Source organism: Chionomys nivalis, chromosome 13 (assembly GCF_950005125.1).
Source record: "Chionomys nivalis chromosome 13, mChiNiv1.1, whole genome shotgun sequence".
NCBI classification, from domain to species: Eukaryota; Metazoa; Chordata; class Mammalia; order Rodentia; family Cricetidae; genus Chionomys; species Chionomys nivalis.
The window spans coordinates 65468336-65490499 of NC_080098.1; the positions used below are offsets into that span (position 1 = coordinate 65468336).

The 22164-nt window shown below is 49.8% G+C and overlaps 1 protein-coding gene across 1 annotated transcript; it reads left to right on the forward strand.

Moving 5' to 3' along the window:
• Positions 1 to 6490: 6490 nt before the first annotated feature.
• Positions 6491 to 20660, forward strand: Nfil3 (nuclear factor, interleukin 3 regulated). Its single transcript, XM_057787588.1, has 2 exons — positions 6491 to 6715; positions 19043 to 20660. The coding sequence occupies exon 2, from the start codon at positions 19227 to 19229 to the stop codon at positions 20613 to 20615; it is 1389 nt and encodes a 462-aa protein (XP_057643571.1). The 5' UTR covers positions 6491 to 6715; positions 19043 to 19226; the 3' UTR covers positions 20616 to 20660.
• The last annotated feature ends 1504 nt before the right edge of the window (positions 20661 to 22164 follow it).

The following is a 22164-nucleotide window of genomic DNA, read 5'->3' on the forward strand; positions in this document are numbered from 1 at the left end:
GGACAGGATCTGCCCTGCCTCCTCCTCACCCTCAGTGTCCCCAACAAGTTTACTGTGAGCCTCATAGCTCTCCCTTACCCCACCCCCACCCCAGGGCTTGCCAGGCCTTTCCAGGGTCCTTCCCTGTGGTTCCTGTCCATCATCACCCACCCACTTCTAAATCTTCAGACAAACCCCTCCCCTTCAAGAAGTACCCTGCTCTCTGCCATGGGATGAAGACTCTTTCATCTGATAACTGAGACACAGCCTGGGCTTTTAAGTGAACCTTATCCCATGGTGAGAATGATCTGGGTTTGCTTTTAATCCACCATTCTTCCCCATTCTCTCATGAGTCTCTATGGGCCTGGCTTGGCCAGAGTATATCAAAGGATAGAAAGAATGAGGTCTTTGTCTATAGCAGGTATCAGGAGTGCCTGACACCTAGCAGGTGATCAATAAGTGGATTAATTAGTGACTTGACACCCCTATTTATTCCCAGGATGCTGTGGAGTAGTCATGGATATTCACTTGTTCAGTTGAATTGAAGGAGGACCTGGCAGTGTAAGGAAATTCACTGCTTGTGTCTAGCTAGTCTGTACACACACACACACACACACACACACACACACACACAATTTGACCTAGCATTCCCTGTCTAACAAAGAATGACATTGCAATTCTAGATCCTCCTGCCTTTATTTCAGTGCTGGGGGTCAAATCAATGCATTGTAGGCAAGCATTCTCCCAACTAAGTAAACTGCACTCCCAGCCCCAGATTGGGTTTTGATTGTGCTAAGGGTAGGAATCCCCAACATATGCCAGTCTGTATTTCAAGCCCTTTCTTAAGCAAGGGCAGCCTCAGCGATTTTATTCTCAAAATATGTTGGGATCAATATTATTATCATAAATACTACCAAAAAAGGGAACTGAGGCAGAGGGCCATGGAGGAAAGCAACCCGTCCCCGCCATAGTGCTGGTAAGTTGGGCAAGGGGAGTTGAAATGGAAGCAGGGGTTTCCATCTCTGCACCCACCACTGGGTCTTGTTGCCCGCATCCTTTGGTGATGGACGTAGAGCCTAATTTTCGATCATTCTGACAGTGTCCCACCTGGCAAGATGTCGTCTAGTGTGCGTGACTACAGCATCGTCTGCAGCTGATGCTCGTGATTGTGTGTGAGGAATTGTTCCAGCTGGATCCTGAGTGCGTGTGGCTGCAGCGTGTGTGATAGTCGGCAGCTCACGTCCCCAGGTCTGTGTGACAGGGGCAACAGCAGCTGAACCCAGAGCACTTCTGCAGAGTTGCTCAGAGCCTATGAAACTGGAAACTTCTCAGAAGCCCAGAAGTGTGGTCAAGCACCTGGCTTCCTGGCTTCTAAGAGCATTTACCAGAGTACTCACCTTCAACACTCACTGAAACAAAGTACAGAAGAGAGCTTTGTCTCTGAATCCGCCTGTGTGCCCGTGGAACAGAGGCAGCACGAAGGGTGTGAATTGGGGAGGCTCCCACCTGGTGTAGCTTCTCTGTAAAGCCCAAGCCTACAGTCTCCCTACTCTATCTTGTCAGGGACTGGAGCAGAAGGATCATTCCTGCTGCAGTGCCTGTTCTTACTTCTGCAGGGCCAGATGACAGGACAGACCCTCACTGACATGAAGCGGTCCCCTAGGTGAGACTGGATTGCAGAACGTTCTGGAATCCAGGTCTCTGCTTGGCAGCGGTATCTCTTTCCAGTAAAGCACTCTGGGCAGGACTTCACAGAACTGTTTAGATAAGCTTTCCACCTTCTTGGTCTGAGCTGTATCGCAGAGTGGTGTGTCATCTCTTGTTCTTAGGAAAGTGATTTCTGCGAGAGCACGTTTCACAGTTGCAGATCTCATCCTTGAAAGGCAGCGAGCTCCACGCCTCGTGCTGGTTGTCAGCTGCCGCCGCAAGGCTTGCTCCATCCACAACGTGCTGCGGTGGGTGCCATCAGCTGCTTCCAAAGGCCTGACTGAGTGGAGCCCCTGACTCCTTCGTTCTCTGGGGTCTGTCCCCCTTCCTCCTGCACCATCACCTACATCTACCAGTTAATCTGAATGAGCAGAGACACTCTCAGTGTGTAGTACATGTGTAGTACCGTGTGCGGCTGAATTTGAAGACAGGCTTCCGTTTTCTGCAATACCGCACTTACAACATTTCCCTGAGTCATTTGGAAAGCCTTTGAAATGCGTTCGAACCCCTCAGCTGCTCTCCTCTGGGGAGAACTTGTAGCCAATGTGGAGACCTTTCTTTCTTAGCTTGAGCGGAGCTATTTCACCTTCTGGCTTCTCTGGCTTTAAGTCATCTCTTCTCTAGGGACTGTTATTGGATCTTCTTCTATTACTCAATGTCCTCTCCAAAACAAAACCGCCAAACCAGTTGATTTTTTGTTGTTGTCGTTGTTTGTGGTTTTTTTTGGAGAATTAGGCCAGACATATTCTGTGTAAATCTGGATGATAGAACCACACAGCAGGAGTCTGGTAGGGGTGGAGGGGGTTGGGTGGGAGTAGGTGGGAAGAAGCTGGGGGGGGGACGGTGGCAGGAATCTCTAAGCTTCATACTCCGGCATGAAAAGAGTCAACACTTGGTGGGATAAAGGAATTCAAAAGTCAAAGCGGAAATGCTGTCCTCACTGTAGAGCCATCACTGAAAACAAAACAAGCAAACGACCAACCTACTGGTCTCCAGGAACCATCTGAACTTCTACCTTGCAAAGTTTAATTAAAAGGCAGGAGATGGGGCTGGAGAGGTGGAACACTGGCTGCTCTCTAGAGGACCCGGGGTTCAGTTACCAGCCGCTCATGGCAGCTCACAACCATCTCCCATCCCAGGGTTTGGATGCCCTCTTATGGTTTCTGGAGACACCAGGCACTTATGTGGTGCATAGCCGTACATGCGGATAATACATTTATATGCCTAAAATAAAAATAAATACAACTTTTAAGAACTAAAAACAAATAAAAGATGCTAGCTGGTCAATGAACACAGTACCTTGGTAGTTCTCACATGGTCATCAAAGGGGACATAGCAGATGAAACTTTTCCACAGAGAAATTCAGAAATCTGGTACGAAAAACAGAGCTGGAACGCCAGACTTGGTTTGTCACTAGCCTGTCAGTCAGCCCTGTGGCCATCCCTCCAGCCTTATACACAGGACTTCACTTTCCATCTCTAGGCTCCAGCCAGATCAACCCTAGATTCATTCATTCATTCACTAATTCATTCATTAAGTTATGAACAGAGTTTCACATAGCCCAGGTTGGCCTGGAGCTGACATTACAGCTAGAACCAACTTTGAATTTCTGATCTTGCTGCCTGTACCTCCTGAGTGCTAGGATTACAGGCATGCACCCACCATGTCTGGTTTATGTGGTGCTGGGAATTGAACCCAGGACTTTGGTGCCTGACAAGCAAGCACCTTACCAGCTGAGATACATCCTGGCCCAACACTTTCTTTGTATTTATTTATTTATTTATTTATTTATTTATGGTGTGTGTGTGTGTGTGTGTGTGTGTGCATCCACTCAAATCCATGCCATACTGCATATATGGAGGTCACAGGACGATGCTAAGGGCTCTGCTCTCCCCTTCCTCCATTTGAACCCTGGAGCTCAATCTCAGGTGTCAGGCGTGGTGACAGGTGCCTCCTTTATCCACTAAGTCATCTCCCCAGCCTCACTTTTAAAAAATGAATTCCTTGCCAACATTGAAAAGCAATGTTTCACACACATACACACACACGTGCACACACGCACGCAAAAAAGGTATTTTGAATGTCATCTTTTGAAAAGTTGAAGCCATGATCCCCTGCTCTGGTACTGTAGTAATAAAAGCATTTTCTCTTGCTTCACAGTCCCGGGTAGCGTACCTCCTGAACCCCCATAACGTAGCTAGCTGCAGCTAACTAGGTCTAGCAAGGCCCAGGGCAAAAGCTTCTGGACACTGGGCTGAAGTTGTCCAACTGGGGTTGGGCTGAATTCAATGCCCAGCACCATGATGAACAGGGAACCCCTCTGGATGCCTAAAGAAGAGCTGTCTAGACCTTCCGACTGGACATGCCCTGAGACTTCTCATAAATGCTCACATTCTCATTGTTCTCAGTGTACACCTCTTACGTTGTTCTGGTTGGAGAGCACATCAGCAGTGTCTGAAAACAAAGTCACTGGTGATCATTTTCTGCGGGTCCGTGTCACCTCTCCTTGGCTCCTGCCTCCAACCCCAATTCCAGCGCTAAAAGAAGCCTGCTGGTTAGGGTAAGGATGTTCTGAGTTTCGGGTGGGAAAACAGCACACCTATAAAGCACTTGCTTAGCAGGCAGTACACCTGGGGTTCAAGACCCAGCTCTTCCAAAAACCTCAACTTTGGACTTCATACTTCAGATCCCTCAATCCTCTCCCTCCTTAGGAGACCCTACTTACAGCCTGTTCTGAAATCAGCACATTGGCGGCTTGGAGAAAGTCCTCCAACCCCAGGGTTGTACTTCAATTTTCTCCCAGTTCGAGTAACTGCAAGCACTTGCCATCTAGGCAGACCCTCCAGGGTATAACCCTGAACACACCATCACCCAGGTCCTGGGGACAGAGCCTCCGCCACTTCGTTGAGTTGTTTCCTAAGCACCAGGGGGCGCTAGAGAGTTATTTTCCAAGTTGGTATCAGACGCATCTTTTACACTTCCTCTGATTTCCAAGTTAGATGGCAATGACGGAAGCACAAATGAAGTGGAGGCGTAGTGTAAACTGCCCCGGGGAATGAAGACAGGCATCAGATTTCAAAATTTAGTCCAAAGAACAGCTTCGGGGGTCAGAGCGTCCGTTCCTCCGCTGTCAACCTCCGGTGAGTCAGGCAAGTTCAATTGACTTTTGGTGAAAACGTTACTCCTTATTCTACCTACTTCGGGATCCTATGACATCAGTAAATTCTAGAAAAGTGGAACCGATTAGCTAAATCAAGATTCGTTTACATCGAGGTAGTCAGTCCTTCGAAACAAACGTGTAAGGGGGCGGTATGTTTCCTGAACTGGTCAGCAACTGGAAAAGGAGGCTTACCATATTGCCTAATCTGTGTTGCGGGGGCCGTATAGGTTAAGGGGTATTTTACCAGACAGACCCCATCATTTATTGCCCTGCGAAGGCGTCCGAAAGTCCAACTGGTAAAAGGTAATTAAACTAGCACTACGTGTGCCTCTGAGATTATCTTTGTAATGTGTGCCTGCGGTAGATGGAAAGAGACTCACTTAGCTGTTCTGGGTGGGAGACTTTACTTTGGGGGTTGCTTTCTTTAAAAAAAAAAACGAGAGAGAGAGGAGAGAGAGAGAGAGGAGAGAGAGAGAGAGAGAGAGAGAGAGAGAGAGAGAGAGAGAGAGAGAGAGAGAGACATTCGAGCCCAGCTCCCACAGTCCGAGCAGACCGCTCAAGGACCTCGCCACCTGCCACATTCCGTATTTGGGCAAGCGCGTGCGTCACTGTCAGGAATATGGCTCCCTTTGCCAAAGCCGGCACTAATCTTACGTGTCTGTAAACGCGGGGAGTGTAAGCCACGTTCCTTCACAATAGCCAACCTGGTGACTGACTTAAGAACATGCCGCCAGATGCCCTGTCTCCCGTTTCCTTATGTCTTTTGTACAGCCCGGGAATTAGGGGGAGGGAGAATTGGCGTGCTTACTGGGGGACAGAAAGGACGAGAGAGCTACCAGGTCAAGAGCCTTTGTGCAGTGCCCTATATGGCTCACTCAAGCCCGGGCACTGAAGGCGGGTGGGCGTCCCAGACGGGCGCACCCGGGCCGCGGACCCTCAGGTCCTCGGAGACAGTCGCCACCACTCCACGTGGTTGGGGACGTAGACCGACCGCGTCCAGCCGGGTTTCCCAGTCGTGTTACCCAACAACTTCGCAGGGGTCGCCTTCTCCCTAATTAATGGGGGGGGGGGGCGGTATTTGTGAACGGAGCTCTCCGGGCAGCAGGGCAACAGTCGGGAGACGAGCGGGACATTTCAGTCGGAGCTCAGCCCCGCCGCCGCGCCCCTTCCCGGTCTCAGGAGGACCGTGGCGCAAGGAGGCGAAGGTCCCCACCACGCCCGGGTCCCCGCTGCCCTCGCCCGGGGTTCTGTTGGCAACAGGTAGCCCAGCCCGTGTGGCTCTCGGGGAAACAAACAAACAAACAAACAAACAAAAAGGTGCACTGAGCGAGCGCGGTGGCCACGGAGGGCGCGGCCGGCAACCGGGCAGAGGGGTCCTTGGGCTCCTCCCAGGAGCGCCCCGGTGGCTCCGCGGTGCGTCCCCTTGCGCAACGTAGCGCTAGGCGTGGGTCCCCGCGGACAGCGGAGAGCAGCTGCCACCGCGGCCAGGGAAGGACGCGGACTGGCGGTGGCGCCTGGGCAGAGAGGACGGGGCGGGCCGGGGCGGGGCGGCGGGGAGCCCGCCCCTGTCGGCGCGGCCAGTGGCTGCGGGCCGGGGGCGGGCGCGGGCGCGGCGATTGGGGCGGCGGCCGCCCGTCACGGCGGGGCTGGCGGGCGGCGACGTAGCGCGGCTCTCGGAACTGACCTACTAACACACATCTCTCGGCGCGGCCACGGCGCCCGCGGACCCGGCGCGCCCGCCAGTCTCCCGCGCCGCGCCCTCGCCACCGCCCGCTGAGGGCCCGGCGGAGTCCAGGTCGCGCTCCGGCGCAGCCAGCCAGGTCCCGGACGTCCTTTCTTTCCCTTCTCGGGCCAGGGAGCAGAACCACGGTAAGCGCTCCGCCCACCGGTGGCTCGGGGGGCCCGGCTCAGCTCCGCGCCCGCTCTCGGAGCGCGCGGCCGGCGGGCGTGGGGCGCGGGACGCGGGCGGGCGCGGCGCAGGGATGGCGGGAGGCGGCGAGTGTGCGCGGGGCATGCATTACATAAACTTTTACTGCCTTGGCAGGAGGGGAACTCGCCACCTTAAGGTAGCTGCTTTGATTGCAGCGCCCTGGCGCCGGCACGTAGCCCTGGCTGCCGCGCGCTCCCTCCCCCCTCCCCGCTATTGCATAATGTCTCCGGATTTCAGGAAAATTGATGTTTCGGTGGAGAAGAGCGCGCCGGGGAGGCGGAGCGGAGGCCGATCCCCCTAGCAGCCAGACGACGTGCCCTGCTCTCTGGGGTCTCTCCGTGCTGGTCCCCTCTCTGAGCCGGCTATGGGGAGGGTTGAGTCACTGGGAACCGTCTTGATTTGCTTAGAAGGAGGTTCGAGAGTGCGAACGGTGACGGCATTAGGAGATGCCTGTGCGGCGTTTGTTTGTGTCAGGCGCTGTGTCTGCACCGACGTTTTCCACCCTGTTTGTCGTCAGCGTGTTTTACGAGCCCTCGGGAAGGTAGAGGGATGTGTCCTTTCTTACATTGCATAATAGACCCGCGGTGAAACGTGGGCACCGAGGACTAGCTGATGTGGGAATATGCGCCTATGTGTGCAATGATTTGGACATTTTAGCGCAGCGTTGGATATTAGATCCTTATTGGTACCTCTGTATCGTCCCAAATAAGCATGCTTTAAGAACGATCCTACGGAATTCATTATTAAGAAAGGAGAATTCCCAGTGTAGGATACTGATGCGCGCGGGGGAGGGGGGCTCCTTTAAATGTTCCGAGGTGTTATTTTTAAGACCCGGACGAGCCATTGTGACGTTTGTCTCCCCACTTTCCCAACTGGAATGCGTTCCGTTCCATCGGCTTTTTTCTCACCTTATCGTCATTGGGTTTTTTTTCTTCTTCTTTTTAAGACACCACAAGACAGATCATTAATAGATTCCTGGAAATGTTAGGTTATGTAACTGCCGAATTTGCTGGCTGTTAAGCATAGAAAGAGAGCTAATTACGTGATTTTATAATCTTGCCACAAAGAAAGTAGGGCAATCTCAGCGTTTAAGAATGTCACTATCAACAGGGGTTTTGTTGGTTCTTTTTAAGGATATTTTAAGCCGTGAAGTGACAACCGATTAAGCTTTGACTTAGCCCCTGCTTGCCAAATGTGTGTCTTTTGCCCTAAATGAAATCTACGTCTTTCTAAATTTAGCCCTATCACATTTTAACAATCGTGGCCTCGGTGCTATTTCTGGTGTCTCCAGGGCTGTGTGCAAATACAAGCTCAAGGCCATTTGCTGGAGTTTTAACTCCAGCCTTCCAAGACCTCTGATAAGACTGTATTTTTAGGAAGGCATTTCGCAGCGCCCAGTGACTGCTTGCTGAACGCGGGGCCTCATTTATCATTTTAAAGGACACTTTGGAGGAACTGCTGCGCTCAGAGGCCAGCAGGGAATGGCCAAGAGTCATCTCTCTGGCTTTTGTAAATAATAACAGCTAATGAGGTCAGAAGTATTTATTTCACATCGTAATTTCCCCCAGATCATATATGAGTTATGGGAAGCATATATAGGTTAGTAGATTGTGTTTTTGCCTGTGTAACCTAGTTTTATTCATTTGGGATAGATGAATATGTTAAGTATCTGGAAATTAAATTTCTTCCCGGACTCTTACTTAGTGTAATGATGTATGGATATACGTATTTAATAGTGTCTGTGAAATATATATTTCTTAGCGTAACATTTACATAATTGAACTACAGAATTATTTTAGGGAGTGGACACATTGACCCTTGGAACATATTACCCCCATTTCAGCCGTTTTCCAAGACGCTGCAGTTGCGCTAGCTCCCCCCACCACCACGCGACCCACTTTGCGAGCTGGGGTGGGAGACCCAGGCCTGCCGGGGTGTGGGGGGCGGCTTTGCAAAGCCACCTTCCATCAAACGGCCTTGCTCCCCTCGCTCGCGCCCCAGGGGCCGGGCACGCGCCTGGCGGTGGAAGGCTGGGACCTCAGCCCAAGACGCGCCCCTGGACAGCCGCTGGACGCGCCTCGCGGTGGCCCGCGCGCCTCCCCGCCCCCTCCCCGCATTCCTTTGTTCTGGCGCGGGGGTCCTCGAGGCGCCGAGGCCCCGCTGCGCCGCCCACCCGGCGGGAGGCGGGCCTGGGGAGCGGCGCGGCGTGGGGGCGCGGCCGCGGAGCGGGGCGGAGGCTCGCGGGACCCGGTGCGCTTCGCTGCGCTCGCCCGGAGCTGGGAGGCCTGGAGCGGAGAGCGGGCGAGTCTCCTGGGCGCAGGCTCCAGCGGAGATGGGCCTCGGGACAGCGCAGCCTCGGGTGGCACTGCCAGGGGCCGACGCCACTTCGCAGCACCGCTAACTGCGACCCCACAGACACCTTTGTTCCCGGGAGTCTTCCTTGTATTTCCGAGCCTAGCTCTTCTCCTTTCATGGAGTGAAAAAGCAAGACCTCTTAACGGCTATAGAAATGGGCTTGATCGTGGTGGAAAGGAGGGTCCCTGCTTGACCGTGGCCTGTTTAGCCCACGTTTTTTATTAATTCTTGTATCTAAAATTTTTATGGTCAAATGCCAAAGGTTATATATATGGTCAGGTATCCCCAGCTCTAAATCACCCACATAGATGCAGCTGTCCCTGTGTAAAAGTACCTCCCTGCTCTTTCAGCCCAGATGCTGGTTTCCCCGGGTGGGCTTCACTCCCATGAAGCATCCAAGTGTTCGAGGGTGCTCAGCTGAGGCTTTTCTCTGTGCATGGTAAACCTGGAATTCAGCTTCAGAGGATGCTATTGGACACCCTAGGGACCCTTTTTCAACTGGAGACAGCTTTGGGAGGTGCAGAAAGGACAGGCGCAGGGTGCTGCCCAGGCCTCTGGCCCAGTATTTGATTGACCCTCACTGGCCTCTAGGGAATCTTGAAGGGGAAACCTGTGGAGCTGGACAGTTAGAAGGAACTCAGCATTTCCAGAATGCTTGTGTCTGGGCTCATTTTCCTTTTCTGAACCCGAATCTCACGGAAGGATGAGGCTGGGATTGGTATTGGGGTCTGTGAAGATCCATCTCTCTCTCTCTCTCTTTTTTTTTTAATTTCTGAATACTCTTGACTTGGTATGTGTTGTTAGTCTCTGTACCAAAGGGGTTCTCAACAGCATCTAGGCGCTTCAGTGTCCCAAGTAACTGGGTTAATGTCTTAGGGAAGTGTCTGAAGGAACAGAGCTGAGTCCCCATGGAAGGAGTAGGTTGACCTTTTCGAGATCCCTGGAACTCTCTGTGACTTGTGTTCTTGGGGTTGGCTGGTGCTTGCCTCAGAACCTCTGGTCTGCGGTCAACAGTGGCCGTTCTCACATGCAGGTGGACACATATGCCATCTTAGAGAGCAGATGTAGCTGTGTGGCCAACAACTAAAGGCAGACCCTGTTACACTGATGGTTCTTGATCCTGAGGAAGAAAACCTGGGTCTGAGGTACCTAGGGCAGTCTAAAATAGTGCCTCGCAGAAAGGGCTGGAACCTGGAGCCATCACAGCCTTGATGATCATTCTTCAGAAATAAGAAGGGCGGTTACCAAACGAGGCAGGTGGAGGACCCACTCAGCGCTTTGCGGTTAGAGAAGCTGGTTAGCAGCCCAGGCCAGGCGCTTAAAAAGATGGGAGCTCGGTCAGCCATGCCCCCTCTCCTCCACCATCCAGTCTGTTCCTTCACTGAGAGGGAGCAAGCTCACTGTACTTGGTGGAACAGTTTCTTTTTCTGCGTTGAGGGCTTATCTTGGCAATTATAACATCACCAATGATGCAACAGCCTGCAAATTAAAGCCCTTTGTGAAAGGCTGCGTGCTGGTTGAGCAAGGCCCCTGACTCACTCCCGCCAGTGGAGTTTTCTAGCTGACCTTGCCGTGGTCATCAGTGGGTTCCGAGATGCAGGTCTAATTGAAGCGTGGGCTGGAAAGGCGCGGTCAGAGTGCTCAGCGTTATTTTTACCCAGCTTAAAAATCACACATGCCTCATTATTTCCATTGTAACCCAGATGGCATTGGGGCTGTTAAAAGTTGTTTATTTTTAATTTGTATTGAGGAATGAGAGCACGCTTGGGATTCAAGTCAAACATAACAAACAATGTCATTGAGATTTCCTATAATGTTCCCTTCTTGTTTTCGTCAGGTATGCCTGTGTTTCACAGGGTGAGCACATTGTTTGATATCCTGTTATTTTTCTAAATTTTATTTGAGTTGATTTTTATCCAGATTGGACTCACTCACAGTGAATGTCGAAAGACCCTGACCTTTGATCACAGTTACATAAGAGTTTTTTTTTTTTCAGTTTCAAAATGAGTTTTTATTGCCACCACCCCCACTCACATCTCACGTTTCTTTGCAACTAATTTTCCCGTTGTTATGAAGGGGGGAAAATTTTGTTTCTCATATGGCTTTAATTAGAGTTTGAGCTTGTTTTTTAAGTTTAGTGGGGATTTAAGAGATGCCATTCGTTAATAATCCAGGCTTTGAGGACGTGGTTTCACTGGAGTTTGGGTGTTTATAAGCCTTTCAATTATCAGAACACGGTGTATTTTATTAACTTTCTAGGGATCTTAAATGTAATTAAGTAGCCTTCAAATAAACCTTCCGCTTTAGTCATAAGGCACACGGCACAATAAATGACACTCACTGGCATGTGCTATTAAGAAAGAGAACAAGAACGTTAAAGACCAGGCTAGGGAGGTTGGGAACACTCAAGAACTCTTTCTGCCATGCCCCGTCCCTGGCATGCCTCTTTTTTTGCAACTGATGTTGTTTTGTTTCTTTGCCACTGTGCTGTAAACCGATTGTCTGTGGTGTTGGTGTCCCTAAGACTTAGGGGAGACTGGGGTTGTAGCTCAGTTGGCAGCATTTGCTGTGCATTCCCAACTCCATGGGTCCTCTCTCCAGCACCTAACCCAATGTCACTGTGTGCACCTCTAATTCCAACACTTATGCAGTGGAGGCAGGAGGACCAGAAGCTCATGGTCATAGCAAAACTCCAGGGGAGTTACTAAATTGATCAATTATCTTTTCAAAAACGTCACAGATAGAAGCTAGAGAGATGGCTCAGTGGTTAAGAGCCCTTGTTACTCTTCCAGAGGACCTGAATTTGGTTCAGAGGCCTCGATCAGGCAGCTCACAACTGACTGTAACTCCAGCTTCAGGGGATCCAACACCCTCTTCTGACCTCCACAGGCCACAAGCGGCAGACACTCATACAGTCAGACGCATAAATAAAACAACAAATCCTTTTTAAAAACTTTTTTCATGGGTAGTAATGGTTCCCATTTTGAAGTGTCTCTATTTATTTTTTTAAAAAAAAACACATTTCTGTATACATCCACCTCTCCCCCCCCCCATGGGCTCCATTTTCTCAAGCTGTGCAGTTGTTTTAAGGGGTGGCCCTGTGTGTCCTGCCTGTGTCCATCTTGTGTTACAAACACTTACTCCTGTGGAGACTGCCAGTCACACTAGTTCATATTTCAGTCAGCAGAGAGGATGGGTGCATTAATAAAATGCAGGGCTGTCATCCTATTTATTAAGTTTAAATCTAATTTTCAAGTAATCCCCTGTTGGACTTGGAATCCATTCCTTTCCTGTATGCTGGATCGGGTTTTGACACATTTGTTCACGGACGCATCCAAACAGAAAAAGTGGGTCAGTTTGTTGCCGGGATGGGGCTAATCTGGCAGCATAAGAGATGGCTCATGGGTACGTGCCCACGTGTGCACCAAGCACGTGTTTCTCCTAGGCCTGCGTGTACTTTGGACTGCTAAGTGACTGCAGGCCCTGAGCTGGGCACTCAGGAACCAGAGTGTTTTGTTCTCCACATAAAGCATCAGTGGATTAAAGTGCTCGTGCGCAAACCGGATGACCTGAATTCAGTCTCCAGGTCCCACTGTGGAGGAGAGGACCAGTTTCAAAAGTTGACCTCTGACCTCTCCATGCGTGCCCGCACAATAATAATAAATAAAGTAAATAAAAATAAAAGGCCCTTTCCCCTAAACGTACCCCTAAGGAGGCAAAATCCGCTTTCTGGAAATGTCACAGGTAGAGGCTGGAGAGAAGGATCAGGGTTCAGAGCTCTTACTGGTTTTGCTGAGAACGGGTGTCTTCAGTTCCCAGCACCACCTTGGGCAGCTCCCAGCCAGCCTCATCGTCGTGGATTTTGATGTCTACACAAGGAAGATGCTCAGTGCTGGGTGCAGAGTGCTTGCTCATTTCTGTTTCTGTAGAGTCTGCACTGCTACACTGACCTCAGAGGTCAGAGCAACACATGTTTTTCTGTTATTACCACAGGGAAACCTCTGTGGGGTAAACTGTCTAAAATTTATGTCGTCGATTGGATTCTTTTGTGGGCTTTTCTTAGGTCAGGTCTTGTTTTAATTGCAGAGAGTATTTAGGTCATCTAACTTAAATAAACTCCAAGGATCTGCGCTTATGAAATACAGCTCCTGCCTGTAGCAGGTTATAAAAAAGCGTGCGGTGGCAGCGGTGGTGTCTTCACAGTAGGCGTGGGAAAGTATGTCAGCTGGCATGACGCGATGCCTGCTCTTCAATTTCTCTTTTTTATTTGTGTCTTTAAGCAGTCCTACCAGCTAATGGGTGTAATGGAGTTAATGGTGCTAACAGAGGTAGCATCATGGAATCGGCATTTCATGGCAGTTATTCACCAAAAAAGAAACACAAATGGTGACTAAGGTACCCCAGCCGTCGGTGTGGATTTCAAACAGTGACACATGGGTGAAGTCATGGTGGGATTAGTCATAAAGAGAGATCCTGGGATCTGAAGCAGTCATCACGAAGGCTGAGGGTTTTAGAAGGGTAGCCTCAACTGTGCTGAGGAGGTGGCTTTATGGGTAAAGTCCCTGCCGTTGAGTATGCGGGGACCTGGACTGGGGAGAGAGAGACAGGCAGATCCTGGGAGCTAGGTAGGCAGCCCATCTGTAGAAACAGGAATCTCTAGGTCTTCTGGGAGACTCAGCTTAAAACAAAACAAAACAAGCAGACAGGTAAAAAAGGCGAGATCCCAGAGTTAGCCTCCAGCCTTCACACACACACCTGCACTTCCTGCATATTATACTAACAATAAAAAGATGTTGTCAGCTACATTTGCCTGCATCCCTTGTTGAGGTTCATAGACCCCCCCGAGCCGTATCTGCTTTTAGCTGCTTGTGATCCGTGGCTAGTGGCTCAGCCTTTCTGGTTTTTAGCTCGTTGGCTCTGTGTGCTGGCCAGTTTCGTGTCAACTTAACACAGGCTAGAGTCACTAAAGAAGAAAGAGCTTCAGTTGTAAGACTGGGCTGTAGGCAAACCTGGAGAGCATTCTCTTAGTTAGTGGTTGGTGGGGGAGGGCCCAGCCCATTGTGGGTGGGATCACCCCAGGCAGGTGGTCCTGGGTTCTATAAGAAAGCAGGCCGAGCAAGTCATGACGAGCAAGCCAGTAAGTAGCACCCCTCCATGGCCTCTGCATCAGCTCCTGCCTCCAGGTTCCTGCCCTTCCTATGATGATGAACTGTGATGTAGAAGTGTAAGGCAAATAAACCCTTTTCTCCCGAAGTTGCTTTGGCTGTGGGGTTTCATCACAGCAATGGAAACTCTAACTAAGACACTCTACAGAGCCATTGGATTAGAGAAATGCTCACCCCTGTTGAAATAGATACATTTTTGGTTTTGTTTAAAGATGATAATGGGGCTGGAGAGTTGGCTCAGCAGTTAAGAGCACTTGTTGTTCTTTCAGAGGACCTAGGTTCAATTCCCAGTGGCCGCATAGTGGCTCACGACCATCTGTGAGTTCAGTTCTGAGGATCCGATGCCCTCTGACCTCCAAGGGTGCCAGCCAGGCAAAACATTCGTACAAATATAACCTTTGTTTTTTTTTTGTTTTTTTTTTTTTAAATAGTAATAGGGGAGTTGGAGAGATGCTCAGCAGTTTAGAGCACTGGCAGCTCTTCCAGAGGTCCTGAATTCAATTCCCAGCAACCACATGGTGACCTACAACCGTCTATAATGTGATCTGATACTCTCTTCTGGCATGCAGGTGTACATGCAGATAGAGCACTCATACATAAAATAAATCTTTAAGCTGGGTGGTGATGGCTCATGCCTTTAATCCCCACCGCTTGGGAGGCAGAGGCAAGAGGAGCTTTGTGAGTTTGAGGCCAAGCATTGTCTGCCTACAGAGCGAGTTCCAGGACAGCCAAAGCTACACAGAGAAACCCTGTCTTGAAAAACAGCAGCAACAACAAGATAATAGTAGGGACTAGACAGATAACTCATCACTTAAGAGTGCAGGAGTGCGCACTGCTCTTGTAGGGACCGGAGTTTGGATCTTAGCACATGGTGGCAGCTCACAAACTCTTGTAGCTTCAACTCTAAGGAGACCGGAAGCCTCTGGCTTTTGCAGGCCCTGGCACTCATACACATGAAAACACACATAAATAACACAAACATTTCTCTTTTTCCCCCCTTTTCTTCCCCTGATTTTTCAAGACAAGGTTTCTCTGTGTAGCTTTGGCTGTCTCAGAATGCACCGTAGACCAGGCTGGCCTCAAACTCACAGAGATCCACCTACCTCTGTCTCCCTGAGAGCTGGGATCAAAGGTGTGTGCCACCACTGCCCGGCTCTATTCTTTTATTAAACATTAAATAATGGTAATGAAGAGGGTTGGAACAAGTGTACTGACACCCAAGGGGTTGAAACAGGGTAATCAAGGCCAATAGCTGTGTGTCTTTTTCACTATTTCAACAGATAGGACTCAGGAGATTAAAGTCTGACTGTGGAACAGCTCAGGCTGATTGAAGGCAGCTCTGGGCAGTCCTTTATGATGCAGCCAACTTGTGGGATGAGCCCCAGATCCATGGTGCCTTCCTTTCCCGAGAGGAGCTTTATAACTAGACGTGTGAGGCTCCAAACTAAGAGAGACGAAGGGAGGCTGTGTGTGTCTGGGATTGAAAGGTGGGGTATAGGGAGGATCCGTGGGGGGTCAGAGCCAGGGTCCGACTGGCTTGGGGTCTCAGGTTGGTCATCACCTGAGTGGCAGATCACTAGACATGCCCCTCACCTCTGTGACCTTTGTTTTCTCCTCTGAAGATGCTGAAAGGGCAGGTCATACCCCCAGTGCCAAGGACTTAGCAAGTGCTCCGTAAATGACTTCTGTACTGAATGGAGGCAGCAGGGCAGCACTTCAGGTCCCATCGTGATTGAAGCCCGAGCATGGGTCTCAGTTCTGTCAAGTCCCCTTCAATGTGGCCCCCACCCTGCCTACAAACCTGCATTCTTGAGGGCTTGGTTCCCCGTTCTTAGAACCTTCAGTCTAGCTTGGTGCCCAGTGTACAGGTGTTTCCTATATGGTTACCAAGTAATTCTAAAGGTATGTGTGAGTGCATCTACTGGTACATATATATATATATATATATATATATATATATATATATATATATATATATATATATATGATGTGTGTATATGGAGACCAGAGGACAACCTCCAATGTTATGCCTCAGAGTTCTGTCCACTTTGGTTTTTGAGACATGGTCTATCACAGATCTGGAGTTCACCTAGTAGGCTAGGCTGACTGGCCAGGGAGTGAATCCCAGGGAATCCTCCTGCCTCTACATCCCTAGCATTGGAATTATAGTCCCTGCCGCCTTGCCCAGCTTTCTTCATAGGTTCTGGGGATTGAACTCAGGTCCTCAGGCTTGCAAGTCAAGGACTTTACATCTGAGTCATCTCCCCAACTGTGGGCTGATTTCTGTTGAACAGAACCAGCTATGTGTTCAACTTGGCCTCTTGGTGGCCTGCTGTGGTGTGGTGGTGTGGCCTCTCTCTGACTCTCTCTCTCACACACACAACACATACACATTCATTCTCTCTCTCCCAACCAGATCGATACAGACACATGATGCACACTTTCAGGGTAGGAAGGTGCAAAGATGTGTCTGAGCTCAGCTGTGTGGAGAAATTGTGAGATCCCTAGGGAGAGTACCTCACAGATGGTGGGGTGTGTGAATGAAATATAATGTATATTTTAAGGAAGAACTGAGATAAGTAAGTACATGGAGGAAAATAGTAGAACATCAAGGAAAAAATACCCCCAAAAGGTAGCGTGGAAAGGACCGTGTGGGATTTAAGAACCTGTGACTTTGGTGGAGAAAGGCCAAGGTCAGCATTCTTCCTTGACTTCTGTTTCTTCTCCAAGCTTTCCCACTGGCTCAGTTCACTTTAGGGGTGAGGACCGACCCGAGTGACTGCATGCCTGCCGCAGCATGAGGAGTGTGCCCTGCACTGTGCAGAGGGAAGTGTTTGCATATTAAAAGACAAGGATGTATGGGGGTGATAAGAGATCATGTCTTTTTACTAAAGGATGAAAAGCTGTCTTTTGGCCTTTGAAGTGGTGCCTATTACGGTGTCATTGTCACCACGCACACAGAAGCCTACTGTTAATAACCCTTGGGCTTCCTTGAGTAGCGGAGCTGCTCCCTGTATGGTGGTAGCCCAGTTTGATGGACAGAGCCTTGTGTGACACCTCAGTCTTTATGACCTTGACATTCTTGCTGCCACGGAAATGACAGAAGCAACAGGCAGGCTTCTGGGAGTGAGAGAGCTGAGGAAATGGCTTAGTTGTTGTGGCATTTGCCACACCAGCGTGGAGACTGATCCCCAGAACCCATGTAAAAAGCAGCTGGGCATCGTGGTGCTCAGTGGATGGTTCAAGCGATGGGGAGCTAGAGACAGGAGGATCCCTGTAGCTCACTGGTTGGCCAGCCTAGCCTACAAGGCAAGTTCTAGGCCAGTGAGAGACTCTGCCAAAGGAACAAAGAGGACAGAACCTGAGAAATGGCCCCTGAGGTTGTCTTCTGGCCTTCAGTGGCACAGCACGCTGGCGGGGGGTGCACAAAGAGCGAAAAACACTGGCATGAAGTGAAAACACACACTGTCACGTGTCAGGATGAGCAACACCTTGAAGGGGGCAACGGGAATGGTGTGTGCAGGTTGCCTGTGCACCTTTGTGGAGTTGGCATAGGACCCAAAGGCACAATGAGAGAGAGTCATTGCATATAATAAGGGTTTATTATCTTGTAGTAAAGTTTGGACTAGAATGCTTACCTAGCACTCCCCTGGGCTCCATCCTCAGCGCACACACACACACATACACACACACTTGCACGCACGTGCACACACACACACACACAGGCACACACACATGGTGAAACCCAATTCATATTATAAATAGTTTACTCATGGGTGTGAAAAACAGTTGATTCTATTTTTTGGCTCTTATATTTTATTTGAAACTAATTAGCAAGATTGAAAGAAGTTCTTTCCATAATTATATTCTCTGGTTTTGAAGTAATCGTAACTTTCAAGAGGGCTCTTAGAAAAAAAGTCCCTCTGAAAAGTAAATGCTGTAGTCCACAGGGAATATATAACTGAAGACTATTAAGCTAAGTTTTTAGGACCCCAAAAAGCACTGTGGTTATCAGTCTTAAAAAGTCTGGTCAGTGAGCCTGAAGGGGCTTTGTATTTCAAATCGTCTAAGTATGGGCATTTCGTGTAAGTGTAGCATGCTGATGGTGAGGCCAGAGGAGTCCCCAGGGGAGACTGGGGAACACTGTGCCCTCCAATGTGGGACATCAGGTAACAGAGTTAAGGAGTTTACTTAGTCTGTTATCTGTTGTCATTCTGTAGAGGGTAGCAGGTTCTGGTTAGCACCTCACCACTGATGGGCTGTCTGTCATTTCCTCCCTCTCATGAATCATCCAGAACACTACACTTGGCCTTGCATCTCTGTGAAACACAGCTTTCTTGTATGGGATCCAGAGCAGAGGAGAGAGAGGAGGAAGGAATGAGTGGATGGATGGATGGATGGATATGTGGCATTAGAGGGAGGGATTAGATGGATCCAGGGTGGGTAAATGGAAGGATGGAGGGATGGTTGGCTGCGTGACAGATTTAGTGACTGGATGAGTAAGTAAGTGACTGAGTAACTAACTCATTTCCTCACACTCCTGGACCACACAGTCCTCTGCCAAGATGTCCTTTGCCACCAAAGTGAAGTGTATGTGTGTTCACATCTTTTTTCCAGCTTGCTCACTCTTTAAAGACCTGAGCTGCATTGGAGCCCATACCCCCTGACTGCCTACTCTGCACAGCCCCCTTCCAGCTGCTGGCACACATCTGCCCCAGGGACTCACCATGTTCTCCTTCATTGCAGATACCCAATACGGCCTCGGTCCGCTTCAGAGAGGCACCTGGCAGATTTATCCTGGACTGGACAGCAGAAGGAATATTGATGGATGAGAAGCTGAAGTTTTTCAGACCTGAAAGAATACTGGGAAAGTGATTTGTTCTCCCCCACCACCCCCCACCAGTGGGTCTGTAGGATAAGGTCCTTTCTGATGCAGCTGAGAAAAATGCAGACCATCAAAAAGGAGCCAGCCCCCCTGGATCCTCCCAGCAGCTCAGACAAGATGATGGTGCTGAACTCTGCCTTAGCCGAGGTGGCGGAGGACCTCGCCTCGGGTGAAGATCTGCTTCTGAATGAAGGGAACATGGGGAAGAACAAATCCTCTGCATGTCGGAGAAAACGGGAATTCATTCCTGACGAGAAGAAAGATGCCATGTATTGGGAGAAAAGGAGGAAAAACAACGAAGCTGCCAAGAGGTCTCGGGAGAAGCGCCGGCTCAATGACCTGGTTTTGGAGAACAAGCTGATTGCTCTGGGAGAAGAGAATGCCACTTTAAAAGCTGAGCTACTCTCTCTCAAATTAAAGTTTGGTTTAATTAGCTCCACGGCGTATGCCCAAGAAATCCAGAAACTCAGTAATTCCACAGCTGTGTACTTTCAGGACTACCAGACGTCCAAGGCCGCTGTGAGCTCCTTTGTGGATGAGCACGAACCCGCAATGGTAGCCGGGAGCTGCATCTCAGTCATTAAACACTCTCCTCAGAGCTCTCTGTCTGATGTGTCTGAGGTGTCCTCTGTGGAGCACACGCAGGAAAGCCCCGCTCAGGGAGGCTGCCGGAGCCCCGAGAACAAGTTCCCAGTGATCAAGCAGGAGCCAGTGGAGCTTGAGAGCTTTGCCAGGGAATCCAGGGAGGAGCGGGGTGCCTATTCCACCTCCATCTACCAAAGTTACATGGGCAGCTCCTTCTCTACCTACTCCCACTCCCCACCCCTCCTGCAGGTCCATGGCTCCACCAGCAACTCCCCGAGAACCTCAGAGGCCGATGAGGGTGTTGTGGGCAAGTCCTCGGATGGGGAAGATGAGCAGCAGGTACCCAAGGGCCCCATCCATTCTCCGGTGGAGCTGCAGCGGGTGCACACCACTGTGGTGAAGGTTCCAGAAGTGAACCCTTCTGCCTTGCCCCACAAGCTCCGAATCAAAGCCAAGGCCATGCAGATCAAAGTGGAGGCTTTGGACAGTGAGTTTGAAGGCATGCAGAAACTCTCTTCCCCAGCCGATGTCATGGCCAAAAGACACTTTGACCTGGAGAAGCATGGCACCCCGGGTATGATCCATTCCTCCCTCCCTCCTTTCTCAGTGCAGGTGACGAACATTCAAGATTGGTCCCTCAAATCGGAACCCTGGCATCACAAAGAACTGAACGGCAAAACTCAGAGTAGCTTCAAAACAGGCGAGGTGGCAGTCAAAGACAGTGGTTATAAGGTTTCCGAGGCTGAGAATTTGTATTTGAAGCAGGGGATGGCAAACTTATCCACAGAGGTGGTCTCACTCAAAAGATTCATAGCCACACAACCTATCTCAGCCTCGGACTCCAGGTAAATGACTACTTACTGAGCTGTGCATGGAGGAGGAGGAGGAGGAGGAGGAGGAGGAGGAGGAGGAGGAGGAGGAGGAGGAGGAGGAGGAGGAGGAGGAGGAGGAGGATGCTGTTGGTGCCATGCCGAATTTCCACTGGACCTCTGTTGTCATTTCACTGTAGTGTGCACACAGTGTCTGTCTGGTGTCCTTGTGTGCACACGCTGAAGACTTGATGCCCTCACTCTGCCTGGTGTATAGTCAGATAGCCCCCACAGAGGCTGTACATATCGAATGTTATTTTTGCTCTATTATAAAGTGTGTATGTTGCCAGTTTCAATAAAGGATTGGTGACAAACACATCTCGGGCTCCATTCCACTTGATCTGATGGAAAGAGAGAAAAGGTTACTGAAGTTTCTTAAGGTGGGGACTGGGGAGATGGATGTCTCAGTGGGATAAATTGCTTCCTACGCAACCGAGAGGACCTGGTTTCGGTTCCTGCCACATAAAAGGCCTGGTGTGCTGCACACGTACCCATAACGCCAAAGAAGCAGGGATAGTTGGGGACACAACACACAGAAAGACCCCTAGGGCTCTCTCACCAGAGAGTCTAGCCTAACTGGCAAGATCCAGGCTCAGTGAGAGACCCTGAATCAAAAACTAAGGTAGGGAGCAGTGGAGGAAGACTCCAGACATCAACCTGTGACCCTTGACCTGACACCCATTCCCAAACAGGCACACACGAAAGTTACCAAGGTACAAACCGATATTCTGCCTTTCACTTACTGTGGAGTGGTGGCTTCCCCAGAGTGAGAGAAAAACCAAAACATTAATTTTTCAGTTTTCCAAGCAATAGTGTGTTCAGAAACCTTCTAAGAAAAGGGATAGCAAGGGACAGGGAATAGGGAGGACTATACAACCCAGGGAAGAGAGGAGGGTAGGCACGGTGAGTACTCCTGTATGGTGTGTCTGGGTTACCAAATCATTCCCCACTAGGTAGGTTTCTTTAGGACCGAGTTTTCTCTAACTTTCTTAAGTGGAAGACTCCAGGCAGTTTGCTGCCGGCCTCTCCTCGGTCACTGCAGCATCCTGTGTGGCATGTGGTTCGGTGGCTAAGCACTGACCCACCTTCCTGGCTGAGATACTCTTGTTAAAAGCGGATAAAGACAGGATGAAAAAGGTGGGTTTTGTTTGGGGTTTTGCTTTTCATTATTATTATTTTTTTAACATTACCCCAAAGCTTAACAGTTCTAGAGTGTGGTCATCCGGAGAAAAAAAGCTAAATACCATTTAGGTGTCATTAAAGGAATTTCTGAGACCCCACCAGTTACCACACATCAACATCTATGTAATACAGGTGTATCAGTGACTTATTAAAAGACTTGATTATGGGCTTGAGATAGAGCTCTGAAGCAGAGCACTGCCAAGCACATGTGAGGCCCTAGGCTCCACCCCTATCACCTGGTGGGGGAGCTCTATTAATGAAAACTGTTAATGATACCTCTTCTCTATCTTTAGATATTAGAAATTATAACACACAGGTCTAGAAAGTAAGATCCTAGCAAATAGGAA

Coding starts and splice junctions, on each gene's coding strand:
- Nfil3 (XM_057787588.1), top strand. CDS start 19,227: ATGCAGCTGAGAAAAATGCAGACCATCAAAAAGGAGCCAGCCCCCCTG.